The 24,449-nt window shown below is 41.0% G+C and overlaps 1 protein-coding gene across 3 annotated transcripts in view; it reads left to right on the top strand.

Annotated features, from left to right (window-relative positions):
- The first annotated feature begins 538 nt into the window (after nucleotides 1-538).
- Nucleotides 539-24,449, top strand: part of ass1 (argininosuccinate synthase 1) — a 32,823-nt gene continuing 8,912 nt past the window's right edge. Inside the window, exons 1-11 of one of the 3 annotated variants that reach the window (XM_082541218.1) lie at nucleotides 570-719; nucleotides 7,624-7,758; nucleotides 8,646-8,714; nucleotides 9,070-9,258; nucleotides 10,943-10,999; nucleotides 11,095-11,169; nucleotides 11,940-12,010; nucleotides 12,118-12,148; nucleotides 17,221-17,311; nucleotides 21,495-21,579; nucleotides 23,722-23,786. In XM_082541218.1, coding sequence (XP_082397344.1) covers nucleotides 585-719; nucleotides 7,624-7,758; nucleotides 8,646-8,714; nucleotides 9,070-9,258; nucleotides 10,943-10,999; nucleotides 11,095-11,169; nucleotides 11,940-12,010; nucleotides 12,118-12,148; nucleotides 17,221-17,311; nucleotides 21,495-21,579; nucleotides 23,722-23,786 — 1,003 coding nt within the window. In that variant the 5' untranslated portion in view covers nucleotides 570-584. Of the gene's footprint in view, nucleotides 720-7,187; nucleotides 7,299-7,623; nucleotides 7,759-8,645; nucleotides 8,715-9,069; nucleotides 9,259-10,942; nucleotides 11,000-11,094; nucleotides 11,170-11,939; nucleotides 12,011-12,117; nucleotides 12,149-17,220; nucleotides 17,312-21,494; nucleotides 21,580-23,721; nucleotides 23,787-24,449 lie in introns of those variants that run through there. The other 2 variants (XM_082541220.1, XM_082541219.1) reach the window with 2 other exon arrangements.

Raw genomic sequence — 24,449 nt, forward strand, 5'->3', positions numbered from 1 at the left:
GGAGTATAAACACATGTCTGTGAAGGTTCACAGTCATCCAGGTCGTCGTAGTCTAAGGAGCTTGGATATACAGTATAAACACATGAGTGGGGAAAAAGCTGAGTGGAAACGAACAGAAACCAGCCCCCAGCAGCCTAGTCCTGTTGCTGAACTATCAGCTTTAGCAAAAAGGAATGTTTTGAGCCTAATGTTAAACGTAGAGATTAATAGTAGAGAAATTGCACTGCCTGTTCTTATTGTGATACTCTGGGCATCAAATGTGTATTTAAATTCATTTTCACTGACAAAACGGGGGTTTCACTGGTCCAACCCACATAAGATCAAAGTGGCCCACGATGTAATATGAGCTTCACATCCCTGGTCTGTGGCAAACACCTGCAAATTCCCTACTTGTATGTATTTTCGTTCCCTGCTTTGCACAAAATCTGGAGAAATGGATTCCTAATGAATTTCAGATTGATTACATTTAAATGCCAGTGTATCTACTGAGCAAGCTCTGGTGCTCCCATAAATTCTTAAATAAAACAAATGCTGCTGACACAGGGCGGTCAAAGCGACACGAACACGCTACGTGCCTGCTGTGGATGACGCAACGTGTCGCGAAGGGCAGCAAACCGTACAGCAGAGTCAGCGAACCGAGCACGCTGCTGCTTTCCTGCGCTCCTCACCGACAGACACACGCGTCTCTTCGGTTAGAAAGAAACCCTCTGCAAGTGTCTGTGAGTACAAACTATCTATACATGTACATGTGTTTATTTCTCTCTGTAAGGGTAGTTACGCAATCATAATGAGCGTTGTGAATTTAGCTGGAGGTTGCCGTCAGTCGCCGGTGACTTCAGTTGCTGTGGTAATTCTATGCGCCCCTTAACCCTTGTTGGCAACATCTCCCAGAAATACCTGTGTCGGTAATAAGTATGTATTCACGCCAGTAGGATGAAAACATTTTGTAGAGAGCTCTCTTGCGACTGTTAAACCTTTTCTTTAAATGTGTTTTTTAGCACCGGCGTATTTGAAAGAACAGTAATTATGTAGTGCAAGTTGTATCCCAAAACCACACCCTGTTTCCGAAATTTATTTACGTGGGGAAAAAATAGGACTCGTCTGACAAAAGGGAAGGACTTGCCTCTGCTTATGTAAAGTCATTTCTTCTTTACTTTCACATTCATGAGAATATTAGTGATGTGCGGCTCGATACTGAAATATCGATTCCTCCGATACCAGTCATTTATGTTCTAGAATCGATACTCATATTAAAATATCGATATTTTAGTAATTTAGGGTAAATTTGTAGGTTATCATTAACAGGAACAGAGTGCAAATAAACTATATCATTTGGATTGTCTACATTGGAAGGAACTACTTAGTCTTCCGCCTGTCATAGTCGTGACATATGTTTGTATAAATGTGTCCAGCCCCTTGTTGTGCACACTCACAACAATGGCTGAGCATAAATGGAGTCATGTGCAGACGTATTTTACTTCCACAAACGGTTGAGACGTAGTTTGCAATACATGTGGCAAGAAAGGGAGGTGTTTTGGCAACACTACTAACCTCATCAAGCACAAGAATATGACGAGCTTATGTTGAGGTGAACTGAAGAGGAGGAGTGGACATGGACAGGTGCTGCAAGGGCGAGACGGACGTCTCTCACGGAGTCCTTTAGTGCTGCAGGCAGGCAACGTGTTCAAATAGCGCACAACTTCAGTTTTTTTTTTTTATTTCTATATGATAACTGTGCATTATTAAGCGATAAGAACAAGTAATCCAATGTCCTGTAATCATTATGATGCTATAATTTGAGATACAATAACTGAAATATGTTTTTGTACAAAGTATCGGTATCGGATCAGTATCGTCGATACCACCCTGAATTTAACTTTGTATCGGATCGGAAAGGAAATCAGTGGTATCGCACATCACTAGAGAATATACCAATGCTAGCACGCTGTTATTATATGTACAAAACAAACATCACATTCACACAAGCACAATTCTGTGGTCCTCCTTAACTTGCCACATGTATGTCACGATCTACAATAAAATGCTATATATACTGCCAGCTAGACTTCAAAAGTTGCTTAAATTAATATTAACACTAATTAGGGCTGTTCATATAATGATATATATCGGATGACGATATAAAAATGTCTATCGTTTCATTTTACGCTATCGTTTGTTTCGTGGTGTCGCAAAATAAACTGTTTATGGCAATATTTTTTCATCGTGGCTATATTAATTTCGGAAAGTTCTCTTTCTCTTTATATAACCACACTATGGACGGACAAGCGCCTGTTTTTATGCGTTGTGAAGCAACAACGACGGTAACAGCATCGCGTGTCCGCTTGTTTATGTTCCACATAAACCTTTCACATTAAAGCTCAAGATCCTGTTGAGACTTTTCAAAATAAACGGAATCACGTGAAAGAGCAGATGAGAAGTAAAAAAGAGCCACCAGGTGCTAAAAAATAAACCGTAGACTCAAACGTTAGAACAGGCTTTTCCCCGCAGCACGCCGTGTAATAAATACTCACAAAGAAAACGGCGGCCTTTACAACTTATGTCTAAAAATGTATCGTTTCATGCATCGGTTAAAACACTCGACTCCAGCTACATGACGCACAGCTGGAAACACTTCCCGCAAGACAAGCTGCCCGAGATTCACAGAATTTACAGAAAATGTTACATTTTTGTGATTTACGATAGAATTCTTATATCGGGATATGAGATTTTGGTCATATCGCACAGCCCTAACACTAATGGTATTACGAGAATACTAATTCTAGTACTTGTTAAGTCTACAATGATTTCATTTTAAGAAGCACTGAGCCAGCAAAGAAATGCGTGCATAATAGAGCAGGGCGATATGGCCAAAAATATTTATCACGATATATATTTGAAAATTTGCGATAACGATATAACCGACGATATAATTGATGCGAGACAAAATACAACTCCACAACATTACTAGCGCAAAAAGACAACCTTCCATTTATTTTCACTTAAACAAGAAGCTGGTTTTTATGTACATTAAAGCTTTATAAAAATGTAACAGTGCAAATGCAAATTCCTTGCTGAAAGTTTAACCAAAAGGCATTTCCAGTAGAAATGGGCTGACATATCCTGAGCATAACCATGTATAATATCCACTGAAGTTAAAAAGAGGTGCTTTGCAACATTAAACTGCAGTGTGCAGTATGTATTTTTCGGACCATAAGGTGCACGGGATTATAAGGCACATTAAGCGAAACAAAGCAGTCAGATAAATCAAACTTTATTAAACTCATTCTTCTTGCTTCCTCCACTTCCGTAACATTGATTCATTAATGTTGAATTCTCTGGCAGCTGCTCTATTCCCATGTTGTTGCAGTCTATTAATGACTAACCTCATATTGTGGATGGATTATCTCAGTTGTTCTCCTGACTGAAGTTTGGTCCGTTTACAACATCCTGCCATGCGATTGCATTTGTCTCTAACCATGAAGAACCTTCACGTTAACTTTTATAAGTGGAAAAGTGTTAGTGTTCGTCCTCCAGCTTCACTGTTTATATTATGCTAACATAGCTGTGTCGCTAGCGATCACGTAGCACATCATTATATACCAGCTAGCCCAACTTCAGTAACCCTACAAACGTCACTGCTGTTTAGTTTCCTGTCTTCATTTATGTTGGAAGTGATAGCAGAACTGTACGTTTGATTTTTTTCAGAAATCTCTCAGTCAGAACATGCTATATCATGCTTAGGTAACTAGCGAAACTAGCGAGCTAACTTCCGCTAGCTTCCTGCTAACGTCTAACTCCGTTAAATGTAATAACTTTAGTTTTCATGGATGCCTGGAAGTTAAACTTCATAGTTACATCTGGTAAAGCAGCAATGCTGATCGTTTTATTAAAGATGAAAGAATTTAGACAGTTTTTAACTCTAAGTGATGCTCCAGTGTTGTTTGACCTGAATAATACGGAGTTTAGGACCCAGATTACTCCCAGATTTAAGAGCATCTTAGTCCGACAAATACGACAATAACGATGGCCGCTTGCATGTTCTGCAAAAAAATGTGCTTTGTCATGTATCTGACGGACAAACACCAAACCAGTTCCACATCACGGAAGTTGCACCATTTTTACAAACCAATTCTGGTTCATCTGTTTCACTCAACAATCGGCCATGTGCGTATGAAAACAAAGGCACTGCGCATGCGCGTTTTACTCCCATTCTATCGCGATATTTCATTTTCCTATCGTTGCCTAACATTATACCGGTATTACCGTGAACGGTATAATATGGCCCAGCCCTAGTGCATAAGATATTGTAACTCAGCTTTAAAAGTAATTGACAGAGGTGTGGACTCGAGTCACATGACTTGGACTCGAGTCAGACTCGAGTCATTAATTTTATGACTTTAGACTTGACTTGAAAAAATGTTCTAAGACTTGTGACTTGACTTGGACTTTTACACCAATGACTTGGGACTTGAATTGGACTTGAACCGGTTTACTTGAAAAGACTTGATATTTCACCCCAAATATAAAATTTAACATGCATATTATATAGAGATTGAAAATGTGACGTCATTCACGGGTAGAACCGCAAAGGATTCTGGGAACTCGTGGCAAGAAGTACTAGCGCACGCAGGCTTTCAATTAAAATCAGTTACACAGCGATAAAAAGAAACACAAAAATGTCAAGAAGCTGTTGTATTATTAACTGCAACAGCCGGTCGCATGACAGCCACGGGAAGCCGACGGGTAAAGAGATCGGTTGTTATTGGATTACGACGTTTAAGAGAAATTGTTCAGCCATGTTTCCGAAGTGACAAACAGGCGACGGATGGCCTGGATTGCAGCCATTCAAAGATCAAATATAACGTCCCAGAACACTCCAGCTCACAGGTTAGTCTGCTCCAAGCATTTCCACAAAGGTCAGTCTGCTGTTGTAGTTAATACGTCATTTTCTTAACATAATTGGTGATATAGGTTACAAGCAAGTCTGGCGCTGAACAGAAATTGTCGCGCTATGCTCCTGTGTTTATTGTGCATAAATAGTGAATTGTCCTGACACAATATTGCGTTTTGCTTCTGTTATTATGGTACATTGACAAAAACATATACTTTTATTCACAGGATAAAACAGGTTTTTTGTATCACTAATTGCCCAGTACGATTACAGCATACAGTATTATTGTCACTGCTACATTTCTGTGATGCGTACCAGAAATTATTTCCACTGCTAATTAATTACCGTTGAGCTCAAAGGTCCTATTAATAAACGGTTAACGAATGTGTATTTATGACGACGATTTGTGAGACTGGTAAACTTATGATACGTACGATGGTCTTTCGTTCTACACGGTGCGTTTCAAGGTCCTGCACCCATCCGTCGGTAAACTGTACCTGGGCTTGTTGCAGTGACCGGAAGTTACTAAACTTCATGAGTGTATGCACTCACTCCAAGAACCGTATAATTATAAATATGCATATAAATATGCTACGATGAGATAGCTGACTTCATCTAACTAGCAAATGTTTTCCAGGCTACGTTGGTGATGCAGTTTTTTTTAATATGTATGATATTTTTGTCATGCGATTTTAAAGCCGGTCCTACAACCGCATCCAAGAATAACATGCAGCTTATCTCAGAACTGTCGGTGAAAATTATTCTTGGAGCTAGGTTTAATTGAGCTGCATTTTAAAGAGGTGCAATTTCACAATTTGTGTATATTTTCTAAGTTCACTATTTTGTCATGTGTTGAGAAAAACACAGATTTAAAAATTACATGGTCTAATATTTACATTTAGCATAACTGCAACATGCTTTTTTTCGTTTTTTTTAATGACTCGAAAGGACTTGAAATTCAAAATTTCAGACTTGTGACTTGACTCGGACTTTTACACCAGTGACTTGAGACTCGACTCTGACTTGCCTGACATTACTTGAGACTTGACTTGAGACTTGAGGATAAAGACTTGAGACTTACTTGAGACTTGCAAAACAATGACTTGGTCCCACCTCTGGTAATTGACTCCAGCAACTGCAAGTACACTATATTGCCAAAAGCATTCGCTCATCTGCCTTCACACGCATATGAACTTGAGTGATATTTCATGACCTTTGCTGCTGTAAAAGCTTCAATTCCTCTGTGAAGGCTTTCCGTGAGGTTTAGGAGTGTGTTTGTTGGGAATTTTTGACCATTCTTCAAGACGCGCATCTGTGAGGTCAGACACTGATGTTAGACGAGGAGGCCCGCTCGTAGTCTTGGCTCTACTTCATCGCAAAGGTGTTCTGTTGGGTTGAGGTCAGGACTCTGTGCGGGCCAGTCAAGTTCTTCCACACAAACTCACTCATCCATGTCTTTTTGGACCTTGCTTTGTGAACTGATGCACAGTCATGTTGAAACAGAAAATGACAATCCCCAGACTGTTCCCACAAATTTGGGAGCATGAAATCTCTTGGTGTGCTGAAGCATTAAGAGATCCTTTCACTGGAACTAAGAGACCCAGCCCAACTCCTGAAAGACAAGCCCAAACCATACCCATATGGAAAAGATATATATAAAACTTATAAGGTTTGTATCTGTCTTGTGTGAAACTTGTATGAAAAGCATACAAGAGTAAAAACAGATATAAGATCCCTTGAAGAATTATATAATGAAACTTGTATGTTTTGGATACTTACTAAAATAATATATGAAAGTAATGTGAAAGTGGCCACTTTCATGAGTAAATCATGTAAGCCTTATATGATTTACTCATGAAAGTGGCCACTTTCATGAGTTAAGTCATATAAGTTTTTACTATTTCTTTTCCATATGGGTAATCCCCCTCCACCAAACTTTACAGTTGGCACTACGTAGTGTTGAAATCTCCCAATTCTTTGAATCTTTGGGCTGAAGGAAGGACAATACTCGGTGTATTTATGCTCAATCAACAATACTTTATTTCCATACAATTCAACACTTAAGAGCATTAGGACCATCATGATAGGGAGACCTGCCTGCAGAGGGTCACAGCGAGTCTCGAAATGGTGACGTGTTACTCAGCTTCTTATAGCCGCTAGTGGCCCCCACCTAGTCGTAAAAGCCTAAATATTCACATTCTTTCTCTCTTATGGCGCCTAAGTTTTGACCTCGGCTCCCTGTCTTCCTACAAAGGTGGGGGTATGGACTGTAGAATGGATGTATCCATTCCATGAAGCTCTCTACGAACTGTTCTTGAGCTGATCTGAAGGCCACATGAAGTTTGGAGATCTGTAGGAGACTGACTCTGCAGAAAGAAAGAAATTACATGCTCACTGAGCTCTTGAGGTCAAAACATTTATTCCTTACAGCCTTATTAACTCAAGATCTGTTTCAATTGCCTGCGCAATAGCTGGTATTAAAGTTTGTGAGCAGAAAATGCTCATATTTGAGCATCTGACCTTATATTGGAAGTTTTCCAAGCTAACCTTGGAAACTTTACCAAATCAAGAATTGTCCACAACTTATCTGAACTAATGGTCTGTTGGGACCTGCTGTTAAGTCAAACAAGGACAGCGATCAGAATTTGGGTTATTAATTGACATTTCGTCATTACGAGTTAATAGTTATGTAATCATTGAATTAATGTAATTGTTTCCCTGCCACTCGACAGCTTCTTTGGCTGCTTCAGCAAAAAGCACTCATCATGTCCAAAGGTAAGGTGGTTCTGGCTTACAGTGGTGGACTGGACACCTCCTGCATTCTGGTCTGGCTCAAGGAGCAGGGTTATGATGTCATCACCTACTTGGTAAGGTTTGAAGCCTTGCACGCAACAGTTGGTTTAGTTTTATGCTGCCAGGCTTTTGCATGTTGTGTCCTTTTGGTTGTACAGTTGGCTTTATAAAGGGTTACAGGTGCTCACTGTGGTCTGTTATTAAAAAAATCTATAAAAACAACCCCAAGACCTACCGTTTTGGGTATCTCTGCATGGGTCAAAAGGTTTGGATTCATAATGACAGCTCAAATCTGCCTGGATTTGCGTTTTGCCCCACAGCCACTCAGAACTGCACAATAGGCAGATTTTCCGATTGTCTAACTTCATTTAGTGATTTTTTTAGGTCAGTGGGGGTGGGTGTCAGCCAAAGGTTCATAGCTGTTGAACAGGATGTACACCTCAGCTCTAGCTCTTCAGTGGAGTAAAAGAAGGCACTCATCCAGTACATGATCCAGTGTAATGTTTCATGAAATTACAAAACCACGCACTTGCGTGAATTTGCTAAACAACAGTCACATAAACAAAAACCGAGAGGGTTTACTGTGCCACTGTGCAAGTATAATTCATGTATGATTACTGCAATATGCAGGTTCTTTTAGAGCAGCTACAATTCACTTTACTATGTGAGAAAAATAGTCCCTTGCTCAGTTCAGGAGATCAGTACAGCCTCTTCATGGCCTCGAGTGGCGTTCACGCTCAGTTGTTGCATCTCCTCAGCAGACGTGATCTGAACTGCAAGACGGTGGACTGTCAAAAATAACAGTTTGGTAGGCACGTGCCTCTGTGTGTCGATGCATTTAATTTAGAGAAGAATTTAAACTAGAGAACCTGCATATTTATCTTCTTATTGTGTTCATCCTGTTTCCCCTGGAGATTTCAACATCAACGTTCACATTCAAAGCGCTTTTCTGTCTTTCTAGGCCAACATCGGGCAAGACGAAGACTTTGAAGCTGCCCGGAAAAAGGCGGAAAGCCTTGGTGCAAAGAAGGTAAGTGTCAGTGAAACAGGATGTTGTATTTGATTAGGATTTGTTTGCAGCGTGAGCAACATCAGAGAATGTCAGCTACAATGCTTTTAATGCTTATGCACAGCCCGACTAATCCTGGATTTCTGGCACTGATCCCAATACTAATATTTTTTTCTAGATGTAGAAGTGTTGCAGTTATAGTAAAGGCGGAAAATTGTTTTTAATTTCATTAGGATTTTATTTCACGGACGAGTTAGCAAGGCAGTGCTTGATTCTGCACCACAGTCAGAGTCACAGTCAGTCTTCTGGACAAATGACATGATGGAACCATTTTAACAAAGCCCTGTTCTGTGTCCCCGCCTCTGTGGCTGTGCAGGTTTTCATTGAAGACCTTCGTACAGAGTTTGTGGAGGACTTCATCTGGCCTGCAGTTCAGGCCAATGCTGTCTATGAAGACCGATACCTGCTGGGCACTGCGGTAGCACGGCCATGCATTGCCCGCCGTCAGGTGGAGATTGCACGCAGGGAGGGAGCCCAGTATGTCTCACACGGTGCCACTGGAAAGGTAAGTGAGACAATGGGCATGGAATTATGCCGTGTGGGGTAAAAATGTCCAAAATCTGCAAATGTGATTCCGGGAATAAGTTTACATCTTTATTTTTTGAAGAGCAGGGACATAAAAGCAAATGCAGGGCTTGTGAAACAAGACTAAAGCATCAGCTTTCTTATTATAAATTAAGCCTCAGACATGGCAGTTAAAATTGAGGTGTTTTGATCCCAACCAATTTCAAAGTACAGACTTATTAGCTAGGTCTAGGTCTAGCTAGGTCTAGCTCTCTTTGCACAGTTGCTTATTAACCTAAATAAGACTACAAAGTTAAAATCTACCCTTCCTCTTCCTCAGAAACCCTTTCTATTTAGTCCTTTGAAAAGAAACAGGCATTACAGCTGAATAACAGCTGTCTTATTTCTAAAGTGAGCCTTTTTAATGGGAAAAAGCGTACAGCTCAAATGGTAAAATAGGAGCACAGAGTTTATTTGGTCAGAGTTGATAATTTAACAGATCAGGACAACTTTGAGTCATCTAAAGTTCAAGTGTCCTGACTGCAGCTCTACCAGATGAAGATGTTTTCAGGCTGCATGCCAAGAACTTTCTCAGCCTAGGTTGTGAAAGTGACAGTTTGTGATGTTCTCATTATTTAGACTTACTGCAGTTAGCCACACTTTCATGCTATTGTTTTCATATCCCGATTTGACCCGATGTATGTTCAGAGCACAAATTTAGCTGCGTTAGTAATAGTTCCTGTATATTTACACTGCAAATTTATGGAGATTTTTCTGGGATTCATAATATATTTTCAAATATATTTCTGGAAAATAAAAAAACCCTTTAAAAAACATGTTGTACTTTTTAAATACATTTTCGTTCTATTATTTTACGTCTTTTCTGAAATGCAGTGTCCACATGTTGCCTATAGATGGAGTCAAAAACCACATCATGGAGTTAAAGTACAGGTTTAAAACATTGTAACTTCTTATAGCTGTGTGAGAGGCCAGCGACCTGTCCAGGGTTTACCCTGCCTCGTGTGTCAAAGTGCAGCCCATTTATTCTTTTACTATTTGTGTTGATAATGAGGAAACTATGGAAGCTTGTTTAAGCCACAGAAAAATTGAGTTAGTAAGCCAAAAGTAACTATTTTTAAATTTTAGGATAATAATCCAAAACTCTAAATTGTAGATAACAAAAAATGTTTAGTAGGTGATTTTTTTGTTCTAGTGTCAGAAACAAGCTTCTATAGAAAGAGACAGTAGAGAAACAACTACTAACAACTAAGAAACAACTAAAATTTAATCAGTTCATCCATTAACACAAAAAGTAATCAACAATTCTAAAAAATTTGAGTCAGTGTGAAGTAAAATAGTTCATTTTAAGGGTTTTTTTTTTGCATAGTAACTGTGATTCATTTGGTTTTTTTTACTGTCTTTGATAGTACATGGAGGGCATTTTTGAGTTTAGGATGTAGTTTGGGGAAAACTAATTGTTTGAATATGTAAACTTGGGGTTTGGGGTCTTTTCTGGCCCTTAATAGATAAAAAAATAAAGCAGATTATTAGTGAAAATATGAATAAATGATTAAAAATGTTAGCAATGGCCCTGCTGTGCACTTTTAATCATCTGCGTTTATTGTAAACTGATACAACAAGTAACACAAGAAACATCGAGTTGAACTGTTGTTTGCACTTTTCAGGGAAATGACCAGATACGCTTTGAGCTAACATGCTATGCCCTCTACCCTGAGGTCAAGGTGAGTTTGTTTATTTATTGTGTGGATGTAATTTACTGACACTGTGGAGTAATGTCAGTATAGCTGGAAAGAGTTTCTCTGTTTGTGTTCTTTAGATCATCGCACCCTGGAGGATACCCGAGTTTTACAACCGCTTCCGGGGGAGGACGGACTTGATGGAGTATGCAAGGGTAACTCCGTCAGTGGCATAATGTCAGAAACACAATTATTTTACCACCTTTATTTTCATAGCAATGGGTCTGTTAACATTTTCAAGGTACAGATTCAGCCTTTGACTAAAAAAAATCCTAACAATTACCTGATCAAATCTCCAAGTCCTAAAAGTACCATCCACTTAATAGTGACATTAACATTGTCCTGAATTATTTTGAAAAAAACAATTATTAAGCATGCAGTGGACTACCAAAAAAGGAGATTAGAGGCTATATTATAACGAACATTTTGTATTGAAAGGTTTAATTATTTATTACCTCAGATTCTCAGATTAAATTACATGGACTACTTGTATTCTGGTGGACGTTTGTCGATGTAGTCGCATCCAAAAAAAAATGATGGGCCGACCAGTTTTTCCCACTAGAGGGTGGTCATGATGTTTAGCCAACACCTTTCAGGCAAGCCTGTGAGTTAATTGTGAAATGTACCTTGTCTTAAAGCGCAGATTTTTTTTTTTTTACTTTAAAAAAAATAAATATAAATAAATAAATAAATAAATAAATATATATATATATATATATATATATATATATATATATATATATATATATATATACACACACACACACACACACACACACACACACACACACACACACACACACACACACACAAAATGTCTTTGTCTGTAATCCTTCAGTCAGAACCTTCTCAGTGGAGACGTACCCTTTTGCAAGTCGCGCTCACAGGATGTAACTTAAAAGCTTCTTTTGCTGTTAAACTGTAGGAGCATGGCATCCCTGTGCCTGTGACCCCTCGGGCACCTTGGAGCATGGACGCCAACCTCATGCATATCAGGTGAGCAGGACTGGTGTGATGCATCTTCTTTAGCTCTTATTTCAGAATCTTTGATTTTATTTTATTTTTTCCAGTGAGAAACTTTAATTGTTCAAATTTCTTTACAGCTACGAGTCGGGCATCCTGGAGAATCCCAAGGTAAGCTCGCAATGTTTAATAAAAGGAAACATAATTCATCATTTTTTTATATTTACTCCTGCAGGGACTTACTTGTGTTAATTTTGAATTTATATTAAAGCTGTTACAGTATAATACTTGTTAACTAAAGAAATGCCTTCTAATATGCTGTCCTGTAACTGTTCTAAGAAAATAGACCAAAAATTGTTTTGTGCAGACTGTCTGAGGCATTTTTTTCTAACCTTCCTCACTGACACCCCTGTTCAAGCTTGTAAAAACAAGAGCTGATCAGAAGAGTTTTGCACAGGTGCAAAAACAATTTAAGTGAACCTGAAAAGGTAAGGTAAGGTTTTGCCTAAACTTCTGAAGGATGACATCATCTTCAGATCAGTACCTGTTCTTGAAATTGATCGTGAGAAATAGAAAGAAACCTGCATAAGCCGCTTGACGTACATCTCATTTTTGACCATTGTGAGTCATCTCTTCAGCATCCATCTCATGCGCACACGCCGAACTAACAGACCTAATGCTGCGTTTTTGTGTGTACGTGTGGTTAAATGTGTCAGACACTCGGAGGGACACATCAGTAAACCTTCCCTTCAGTCGACTGACCAATGCCAGCCCTGCCAGAGACAAACATGACTCACTCTCCCACAGTGCCATGGGTGAGTCAAGGGTTTGATCTCTGCAAGGTTAAAGGTCAGTGTAGTACATACAGGTTGCCCCCAGTGACCCCCCCACGCCCCCCAGAGCTCCCATCCCTTGGTCGTTGTGTCTGTGCCTCTGTCTCTCCTCACCCCGGGTCCTCACCAGGCCCTGGGAAGAGCCTGGGACACACAGACACTGACTTGTCGTCAGCAACGCTTCTACTAATTCCCGATTTCATGGGAGCCTGGGAGGGGGAAGGGTTAGGGCGTTGCGCCCAGCTGGGGCCTCCTGAGTTCCAACCCCAACTCCTCGGGACCTCATTGTTCCACTAGTTGCGCCGCCGCAGGCTGCGACGTGGGAGGGGAGCCATTTCATCATGACACCGTGACACCAAAATGTCACCAGTAACAGTAAAGTACAAAGACAGTGCGCCAGACAGATGAGTCCCCAATGGACGGGGTGTCACAGGGAGGCGAGGGGTCCTGCGCTGCTGGAGCGGAGATGCAGGGGCAGGGCCACTGTAACTCACAGACCTCCATCTCTTGCTGTCTTTCTCTGTCCCTTTCCCACCCCTCCGCTGCCTCTTTAGTGGCCGTCCTGTGGAGAAATGTTTTGAAAAGAATGAGACGAACTAGCTCAATAGCATAGCGATGTATGATGATGGTATTGTGTGTGTGTGTGTGTGTGTGTGTGTGTTCATGTTCATTCGGGAGGGGTTTGTGCTGAACCTTTTCTCTGATATTGAATCGATTCATGGCCTTAAATACAATGAAATATTTATGGCACCGAGGTCTGAAGTGGTAAAAGGATTTGAATATATTACTCCAGAGCCTGAAATGTGGGACTAGGTAGAAATTTCTTTACAAAAAAGCAAAAAGTTTTCAAGTCTTTTTGTTAACATTTTAATTAAAAAAAAAAAAAAACACCAGTGCAATTTAAACTTGGGGGGTAAAAACAAAAAAGCCACTTCCCCCTCCAAATTCTTAAACCAGCAGGTCACATTCTGATCTACCTGAAGGTCATCTGATAGAGGTCACCTTGCTCTCTGTACCAGCCTGTCTCTCTGCTCCAGTTACAGCCCTGAAGGCTGAGGTCGGGCCGCGACTATTCAGACGATACAATAGTCCCCCCCTCTGTATCTGTGATACAATGGTCCCTCTCTGCTGAACACCGTCAGATTAGAAAATATCCAAATGGTCGCTCATATGTTCGTCTGTAGATAAGCGTCAGCAGTTCAGGTTACTCTGTGATTAACACTGTATCCTTCCTGATAACCTCAAACCAGGTCACCTACACCACAATAGGCTGCAGGCTTTTGTTTACTCATCTCCATATGGCAACGTTAACCTATGTGAAGACATGCATTCATGCCAGCTTTAGCTAGCTGTTGCAGACTGTTGGCATGCATCTGATAAGTGCACTGATGTAGTGGTTGTTATAAAGTTATTAGATTCTGGTGTTGCTGGGAACATGAAGGTGTAGTCTGTTTTGTCTCCTGCTTATTCTTTACTAATTAAGAAGAGATATTAGAGACTGTAATGAATATGAATGTGCAGGGTTTTAATGCCTAGGATTTACCTAATTACATTTCTGGAAACAAAATGCTAACTAGGAAGGCGATAAACAAATATTATGTGCTGTTATATGTTTTTTTTGACTTCATAGACCACCACCTGTTGGCAAAACAGCTGAGGTTTTAATTGTTGCTTAGCACCTCTTATGTTCTGTCATCCATCATGTGTGGTAAACAATCCGGCACTTGTGTTTGGATGTCTCCACATCCTCAAGCTTCCTCACTGTCCCCGCTCTCTTCGTTCCTCCGCACATGAGCAGTCAGAGTCTGCCCTGAGGCAGCTTGACACTCGTCCTGAGTCATTAAAACATCACCTCGGTCTTAATTATAGCCTCTGTCAGCGAGTTTCCCCGGGCCTGCTTCTTTTTTCCTTTTTTCTTTGATCCGGGAGCTGATGGCCCACTGCTCCCGTTGACCAGGAGTAAAGGAGCGAAACGCCGTGCCCCTGCCCACCTAGAGGAAATGAAAACTTGTTTGCTGCCGTTCACATTTGATCGCTGGAAAGATGGATGGTCGGAGGACTGCCTGTAGGGGTAGGAAGTGGGCTCGTAGGTGTATGTATACATGTCAGTGTGCGCTCTGAAGCAAAGAGGTCAGTATTTGTCATGCGCCTTCGCTGCTCTCAGGTCTCATTAGCCTGACCTGTGCTACTCGGCGAGTGCTCTCTGCGCCCATCTAAGCATCGTCATCATCGCAGCTTTGCCTTCATAGACAAGCGCCTGCTGTCCTCATTAAATTCAGCCCAGGATGTGACACTATCCAAGGGCGCTATGAATATAAATATCTCTACAGCACAACACAAGCATATTGTTTTATTCTTGTCTCAATTTGCCATGTTTGCATTTTAAGGAGAAGGACAGACTTGAAACGTGGTGATTTTAGGATCATTTCCAATCTGTTGCGCCAAACATGTTTTCCTTTTTTTTTCCCTCTTTTTTTTTTTTTTTTTTTTTTTTAAACCATCCTCTCCCGCTCTCTTCCCAAATCCTGCTTTCTCCTCCTGCCATTTCTGCTTCTTTTGGCCCCTTTTTGGCTTTGATTGAAAACCAATGAGGCGACTAATAAGTGGAAAGATAGAAATTTACTTGCTTTAAGTTCATGCGTCAGCCTTCTCCTTTTGCTGCCCGGGCCACGTTTAGCACAACAATATCGCAGAAGCAAAGACTGCCAAAGGAGCTGCTCTGTGCTACATGATGGTGCGCTTCACGCCCCATTTCCCACCAATACCCCGTCGCCCCCCCGCCTTCGCCATCTCTACCTTTTCCTCTCTTTCAGGGCCACGGCTTTGGGACAGGTCCACCTGCAGGGGGTTTGAATTGAAATGCATTGATCTCTCGCTCACTGGAAACAACCCTGTCCCTTTACGTTTCCTTTTTTCCCCCCTTCTTTTTTGTATTCAGTAGTATGTAAGTTCAAGCTCTCAGCTTTGGCATCACATTACTGCTACTATACTTTTTAAATTAATGATTTTTTTTTTTAGCTGATCGTGTGAAAATACTTTAGTGGTTATTTTAAACTCGGACGTTCTTCAACAACAAAAGCAGGGAGCCTAAATGAACAACTTCTTGTTAATTAAATGATAATTAAAAGACCATAAATGGAAAAAACTATAAACAACAGGTTTCCTGTAGTGTAGCATCCCGCCACCTGCAAGTATTCTTCCAGCTGGTGCCTCTCATGTGCTGTGTTGCATTTGCAGGTTAGAAAAAGATTAATTCCCTCTTTCCCTCTTCCCTCTCCAAGAGTAAGCATCAAAAGGCTTTTTAGGGCAGTCATTTTGTCCCTCTCCCATTCGCTCTCATTTGGCATCTTTCAGGGCACTGAGGCAGAAAATGAAGGAGAGGGAGACAGCCGCCTTCCCAGTCAATTTCGGTGTTTAGTTAAAAGGAAGGAAAGTGATTGCGCTGCTCGTTTTCTCCTCACTGACAGGCGGCGAGCGGATGCCGATTAGTTATTGAATGATGATTTAGAGTCTGGTAAAGCTTTCCATTTAAATGCACCCAGTGGTTATTTTGCATAGTCCCCCTGCAATTTGCCTCAGCTCAGGAGACATTGGCCATCATCTTGTCCTAATGCCGTGTAATTGTTGGAGGGGTGCATCGCTGGGCAGGCACGTCAGACCACCACGCTCTTTTAGTTCCCAGCCGTGACTTTACTGAAATCGCTCCCGGCTCCCGCCAGCTGGAAAAAAGAAAAACGACAAATGTCTGTCAACGAGGACAACTTTAGTGGATTTTAGGGTGTAGACTTGAAGGTCTTATTGTGCGATGCCCATTTAGGGGAAGATTCTTCATTTGAAAATAAAGCAGAAGGGGAAACGTCACTCAGAAAATCACAAGTGGAAAACTGGAAGATTAGAGAAGAGTGAGAGAATGGCAGAAACACGATAGAGTCGGCAGATTCTCTCAGACGGGCAGAGCTGCTGCTCAGATCGGTGCTGTCGTAGCATCAGTGGGGTTTTATTGTTTTTTCACTTGTCAGGTATACACTGTTCTTTAGGATGTGAGTAATTTCATTCTCGTGCCCTTTCCCACTCTTTCTCGCTGTGTTCTGCTTTTCCTCGCCTTCCCCTGTGGTGCAGGGCCACATGGGGAAAATGAAACCAAATAGAGGAGAAAAATGGAACATTGATTTTTTTCCCCCCTTTTTTTTGTCTTCACTAAAGTCCTGATGTCGTTTTCAGGTCTCTTCTTTTTCACGCATCATTCCCTCTGTTCTTCTGCCCGCCGTGTCCTCACACAACAGTCTCTTAATACTGTTTTTTTCTTCTTTTTTCTTTTTGATGAGGTCTCAAGAGGTCTGAGTTATTCCTCTCAGGGAGTGAAGTGTGTGAAATGGAGAGAGTGAGTGTGTGCCTTTGTGTGTTTTTCAGAGTCGTGCACCGGCTGACCTGTACCTGATGACCAAGAACCCAGAAGACTCTCCAAATGTCCAAGATGTGCTGGAGATAGAGTTCAAAAAAGGTTTGTGGGCTCGCCACATGTGTCACCTGTTGATCCCTCCATCAGTCTGCATCTGTCTTTTACCTGTTTTTGCAGTACTGTGCAAAAGTTTTAAGCCACCCATCGTTTCTTTTTGCTTTTATTCTGTTTCATTTTTGAAAGTTTTCAGTAATAGGTCTCCAGGTTTTTTTTTTTTTAAAGCTCTTTCAAAGTTTTTCTTTGACTGCTTTTTCACTCATTTTCAGCTCCGCCCTTGTATCTGCCCATTTTCAGAACACCGCTTTTTGTTAAGCCAATGATCAGTGAGTCATTCAAGCTTAAAAAAGACACCTGTATTGTCTACAATAACAGACAGCTTAGCAAAGAAACTGTTTTAAATGGTATATTTGGGTGCTTTGTTACTACCACGCGGTGGCAAAACACATAATTTGCTGTAATTTCTTTTGCTGAATCTTTGAAAAATGCCCAAAATAACAGTTTGACAGAGATGGCGTAGGATCAACACACAGAAGAGCTTTAAATGTCCTTAAAGAAGCCCAGAGAACTATTCCTGAAGACTATTTGAATACATTACAAGAAAGCTTGCCTAATAAGAAGTGTAGAAGAAGAAGAAGCATGTACTTTTTATACTGTTTCTGTTTGCACATCTTTTAATAAATTGCTGCACCTTTTCCCACAGTTTTGTTGCAAAATATAAAGAAATCAGGGAAGGTGCAAGCCCTTTACACAGTACTGTTCATGTATATGATGGAGGAGTTTGTATAGAACTTTCCAAAACACAGAGTAAAAAGTCTTTCACAGTTTGAATGAAAGCTACACATTAAAGATACGTATACATGTTCCAAGATACAGACAAATAATTAAACATGGAGTCACATATTCATTCCAACATACACACAAACAGATGTAAACGATGGTCCAGAGTAAAGAGAAAAAGATTAAGGGAAAGATAACCTGTAAAAATTAGTTTTCAGCAGCCGTTTAAAGCAAATCACAGATTTGGCCGGCCTGACAGGCTGAAGGAGGCTTTTCCAAAGTTTGAGCACCGCAGTCTCAAAAGCAGTCTCGCCTCTGACTCTAAAGTAAGAGGGTGGAACAGTTAGGAGACCTTGATTCAGCCATTTGAGAAGTCTGCTGAAGCGATGATGTCTCATAGCTCTAATAAAAGAAACAGGGGCCTGTCCATGTAGAGCTTCATATGTTAATAAATTTCACTGGGAACCAGTGAAGGGAAGAAAGAAGGTCTGTAATGTGTGAGAATATGCGTTCAGCACTAAACGGAGACTGGCTAAGGAGGACTGAGAGATGCACATCAAGAGCGAGTAAGAGTAATCGAGGGAGGAGAAGATTAAAGAGTGAACTAAAAGTTCAAGATGACTGAAGGACAGTGAAGGCTCGATTTTTGTGATACTTCGGAGGTGAAACCTTTATCATGCGAATTGAAAACAGACAATTCAATTGACCTGTTGCCATGTATTTGATGAATAATTGAAGAATGGATGTGGTGATGGAGGACCTGCACAGGGTTGGTGTGACGGATGAGCCACTGTGGTGACCTCTAAGAAGGAGGTGAATTATATGGAGGATAATCACGCAGTGTTTTTAGTGTCATTTCTTTGGCCTCTGCCTTACTTTGTGTTGCTCCATCAAACCTGGAGACATTCTGTTGCACGTCATGCATAAACATTCAAAAAATGTGTTAAATGTAAACATTTCGGAGCTTCTGTTAATCATCGTTAAGAGGTCGCGTCCACTATCGCTCACTGTCCACTGCAGGCCGTACCTCATCTTGTTACTTAACACTGATGGTTACAGCTGTAGGGCTACAGATCTGAGGCTGACTCAGCTGCACTTTATCACCATTTCTGACCACCCAGTCTTATCCCTAACCCCTCACAGCATTACTTGGTCCCAATCTGCCATGTTTGACCCGGGGGCACACACACAGGCCGGAAGCATTAACTCCAGCTAATACATTGAGCCCTGAGGGGCCAGGGGAACGCTCATTAGATATATTGCTACGAGGCTCAGGGTGAGTAGTAGAAAGTGTCACATGTTTGTGCAAAAAGAAAACTGCAAGACGCATCCAAGCCTGGGGCAAATGGCACAGATGTCCCTTCATCGTGGTTCCTCGGTGGAGGTTGAACTACGGCAACATCAATAGGCTGAGGAGACACTAGCGCCTCTGATTGAACAGACTTAGTGGGCAGCTTTACGAGCTATAAGCTATAAGGGTAATTTAAGGGAAGTTCAAAAGTTTAGCAGGAAATTTTAAAGAGCAAATGAAAATGCCTTTCAGTGGATCCGCAACGAAAATGGATACCCCGATCTCTCTTTACCAGTTTCCCCCAAAGAAATGTTTAACTCCGAAACAAGTTGCTCGGCGTCGGTTATCTGGAGATGCTTTTGTAAAACAGCGATGCTCTAGTAAAAGCCCGGTCTGGTTTCGCGGGCCCTTTGCATGCCTGTGCTCCATTTTCACACATATTCTCTGTGCCTTTTATTGAGCGCTCTATGACAAAAGCTGTTTTAGTTGTCCACACAAAGGCCCAAGCCTACTCCTCCCTCTGAGCACAAGATCAGCACAAGAATGTTTCATTTCATTCCCCCTCCCACCTTTTCATCCCTGCCTTTCTCACCAACGTTTTCTCACTGATTAAAAAAGAATATTTAACGACAGGAACCTTTCTACCCCCGTCAAACGCTCCGTTCCCCCAATCCTCTCCCCTTTTTTTAAGTGAAAAAAAAAATCATCCCTCCCTCCTTTCTTGCCAAAGAGGTAAGGAGGAAAAAGAGACACAGAGGAAAAATGTAAAGCAGTAATTTTTCCTACAACTGTGTCTGCGCTCCCATTGTCTGCACTGTTAGGCCACAAAAAAAGAAAAGAAACTGAAGAAAGGGGATCATGAGTGGAAAAATACCCCCTCGGTAAATGATAGAACCCAGAACAGCGCAAGGACGAAAAGAGCCGACCCCTACACTCCCACGTTCAGACGCTCAGCTAATTTATTTAAACTTTTAATCTAATTATTAAATATCTAGGAGAGGTTTTTAAAAAACACACTGCCCTCTCCTGCTTTCACTCTTTTTTTTCTTCTTCCCCTTCTTCTTCTTCTTCTTCGTCTTCCATGGGAGCCACCATGATTCCCGCGATATGAGAATGGGCTGTCAACAAAGCCCTTGTCTAAAAAAATTAGCCAAGTCCCTCACATGTCAGTCCCATTAGAGCTTAGCAAACGCTAGCTGAAAAGCAGAGAAGTGCTGCTCTTCTCTTCAAAGCTGTTTGACTGACAACTGCAAGCACGCTCAAGTGTGTGTAGGCCACGGGATGGACAGCGCAGCGGATTTCGTCCTGCTTCCTCCTTGCGTAGTCTTAAAAAGGATATATACCCCCCCTCCTTCCACCTCCACCTTTGGCCTGCGTTGCTTTATCAAAGGCCACGAATAAGCAGGTCTATGACAGTGATTGATGCGCACTTGGGTTAAGTGTGCGGAGAGATCGTGGGCGTCTAAAGAGCAATAGGAAGATGAGTGCAGGTGCTTTAGCTTCCAGCACATGCGCAAAACACACACAAGAAGTGAGAAGGAAAAAAACCTCTGAGCTGAAGAGAGTATGGGTAACAAAGCTGTGTGTGTAATTGAATTAGGTAAAGCCAGCCCACAATTTCACAGCTTTCATATGAGACGGGCCTTTGAATTTATTAGCCCTTCTCTCCATCTCCTTTTGTAATGGCTTTCACTTTTAGCTGGAGACTATTTATTTGACTGGCTGAGATAATAAGCGCTTGTCAGCAGATTTGATAAACTCTCCTTTGTTTTTTTTGTTTTTATATCTGTTCAGTGAAAATTAATAATTTGTTTTTTAAGCCATTTGTCCAAAACATTTTTTTTAAACTAGACTGTGAAAGTAAACTTTATAACTCTTTGATTCTTTGATGTGTTTCTTGTGTTTTTGAGCGTTACATTAATTTATCAGCTGCCTGCTTTGCTGTAGTTGTTCTTTGTTGTATCAGAAAAACAGAGAACTTGGATATCAGCCTATAGATACAATTTTGTTCTGTTTGAATCTCAGATGTAAGAAAGCACGATGTAGAGGATGGATAACGGCCTGCATCAAAGCTATTTTAGTTACTATTTATGATTCTGTTTCTATGTTGGTGTTAAAAAAAATCTTTTTTTCTAAATCAGTATTTTATTCCTGCAGGTGTTCCTGTCAAGGTGACCAATATGAACGATGGTATTTCCAAAAACACAGCACTGGATGTCTTCTCTTACCTCAATGAGATCGGGTAAGCATTTTTCTGTGGCTTCAAAACAACACGCACCTTCTGTGTACGCCTGTAAGTAAGCCTCTCTATCAGGATCGTGTCCCCAGAGGTGGAGCAGTGGTTAAGTTTACCACCTCTAGAATGATGTCTGTCGCTGCTGGCCCTGGGATCAACTTCCACCAGTTTTCCCTCCTGCGTTTCTCTTCCAGCCTTGTTTCCTCTCTCTGCTTTCCAACTGTCAGCGTAAATGAGAAATACTGAAGGTGAACCAGGCGACACCACAGAACAAACTGTTTTCCTCTGCTGCTTTTGGGTTTCAAGGTGTTTCCTGTGATTTTTATTTTACACACACTTTTTTTCTTTAATTCTTAACTTCAGACCTTCAGACTAATGCAGCACATTTCTATTGAGTTTAAGCACTCAGATTGTTTTCTTATTACAAAAGATTTTTAAGATGACACACACACACACACACACACACTCTGATTAATACATCAGGGGCAACTCTGGGGTTCAGCAAACCACGTCTCTGATCAGTGGAGGACATGCTCTACCAAGCAAATGCATCATTGTGCGAACAGTGCCCCTAATCTGTAGCCAGATGCTACAGGTGTGTGCTTTTATTAAACTTGTGCAATGATGTTGATGATGCATTCCTATGATTGCATGATTGGTGTGTATCTACCCAAGATATTTTGGGTTTATTTGAATTCTTACTGCTCTTTGACACAAGCACCCCAAAACAATAGCTGTATGGGCCACATTCAGGTGTCATTTTCCTGTAGTTGCTGTAGAAGCTGTTCATTCAGTATTAAGTAGCTGCGAGCCAAAGGGTCTTCAAGAATCACTTGTAGTAATTTATCGATCTCTAAATAAAAGAGTTTAACTTCAGGTAAAATAAACATTTATGTGTTATTTAAATGTTTTATGCCTCCACATTTGTAGTATAATTCTGATAAAGTCACAGCAGGCGGACATTGTGCCAGACACAACCCTGGTTTCTGGAGCTCTATTAGCCCTCTGTCCTCTAATAGGATTCCACTGGAATGTTCCAGATTTTGGAGAATTTCGAAGGAAAAGGGAAATCTGATAACAATTAAAAACACCTAAGTGTCAAGTGTTAATTTAAAGATCATGAGTAGGTCTTTTAAACTATGTATGACCATTTAATATTTCTACATTTCATTATCTGTTTCTTATTATCTCTTTCTCCGCCTCCTCTCTTTCATCTGCCTCAGTCATCATTGCTCTCTCTCCTCCCTCATTCTCTTTCTCGTCACCTTCAGCCTCAGCCAAGACTCCTGAACTCAAGTCAGGGGTCTAACAACAGAAAATGTGGGTAAACATGCTTATTTATTACTGGTACCGCCATAGTTAGTTATTGCAGATCCGACATGCAACCCTCGGACTGGAGACTTCCAGGTAATGTTAGGCTCGAGTATTTTAAAAATCACCCTTTCCTTCTGACAAATAGCTTGGTTGCATTCTCACATCATATCAGAGTTTGTTCACTAAGTGTGTGAGCCACTTCAAAGAAAGTTTCTCTAACAGCAGCTAATGGCAGCGCTCACTGATAGAAAAGTTCAGCATAACTTCAAAAACTCACCTCGGCATTGCTGTCATCAGAGAGAAGTGGGATTCACTGTTTTACAGCCTCATTCAGAGTAAACAGGCGTGGACACCTGGTACAATACAAGCTGAGGTGAACAAACGACAGGCTGTATTCACTACAGATGAACTCCAGCTAAAATGTATGAGGTGACTCGGGCAGGTAAAAATGTAAAATATTTCAAAATATTTCAAAATATTTTTATTTCTGATTTATTGCTAAGTGTTGATATTATTCAAACATGTTAAAATATATAGTTTGCACAAATATATTTGAGCTGGAGAAACATGCTGGCCGCCCGTGGCCATTGTTAAGGAATGCATAGCAGCTGGCTGAGCGTGTTATTCGTGGACTTTTATAGGCAAAAAAGTGTAACACACATTTTCAATCAACAATTTCCACCTGTTTTCTGCAGTGTGGCCCAAAATGTCACACAGATTGAATAGAAGGGAATTTCAAGGTCAACAAATTAGGGAATTGGCGGAGCACTTCTTCCTTTTTGATGATCTAAATAATTTAGGAGTTTATCCAACAGTCTTGTCTTTATCTCTTAGGGGAAAACACGGAGTGGGCCGGATAGACATTGTTGAGAACCGTTTCATCGGCATGAAGTCCCGAGGTAAGACTTAAAAATGTTTTGTTCTTCTTTGTCTCTTTTTTTGTGCCAGATTCACCATTCCTGACTTACTTGAGCAATAATATCCACTGTAAATGCAGTAAGGTGCATATATTTGCACTTACTCTGAACTGCCTCATAGTATTTTAATTTTACATGCACTGAAAGCCTTCCTTTCAACATCCAGAGCTTTCATCCAATTTGCAGTTATTTTACATGAATGCTTCAAGTGTCACCTCTGCTGTTCTACTTCCATAAAAGTGGGCCGGGTGGCGAGCACGCTTCTTAAGAGAAATGTTTTTCCTGTGGTTCACCTGGAATCATAGACTCCAAAGTTGCTTCCATTCACTTATGCATGCACACATACAGAAAACACACACCGTGAAGAGGAAAGGTGCACACGCTCCAGTGGATACACACAAATGCACAGTCGATCACGTATCTGCGCACACATCGCTCTAGGATGGTTTTTTTGTCTCTTTATCTTCGGCATCAGCAGGCAACTTGAAAAGCTTCTTTGTTAGGTCTCTACATGTATTACCACAGCAAATATACAGGGCCAGCGAGCAGCCCTGGCCTTGCGAGACACGCTTACACAAACTGTCCTCTTCCTCCCCGACACTATGTGCTATGATTGGCAAATTGACTGGCCAACAAACTGTGGCT

This window comes from Aulonocara stuartgranti, assembly GCF_965226115.1.
Source record: "Aulonocara stuartgranti genome assembly, chromosome: 7".
In the NCBI taxonomy this organism is placed as follows: Eukaryota; Metazoa; Chordata; class Actinopteri; order Cichliformes; family Cichlidae; genus Aulonocara; species Aulonocara stuartgranti.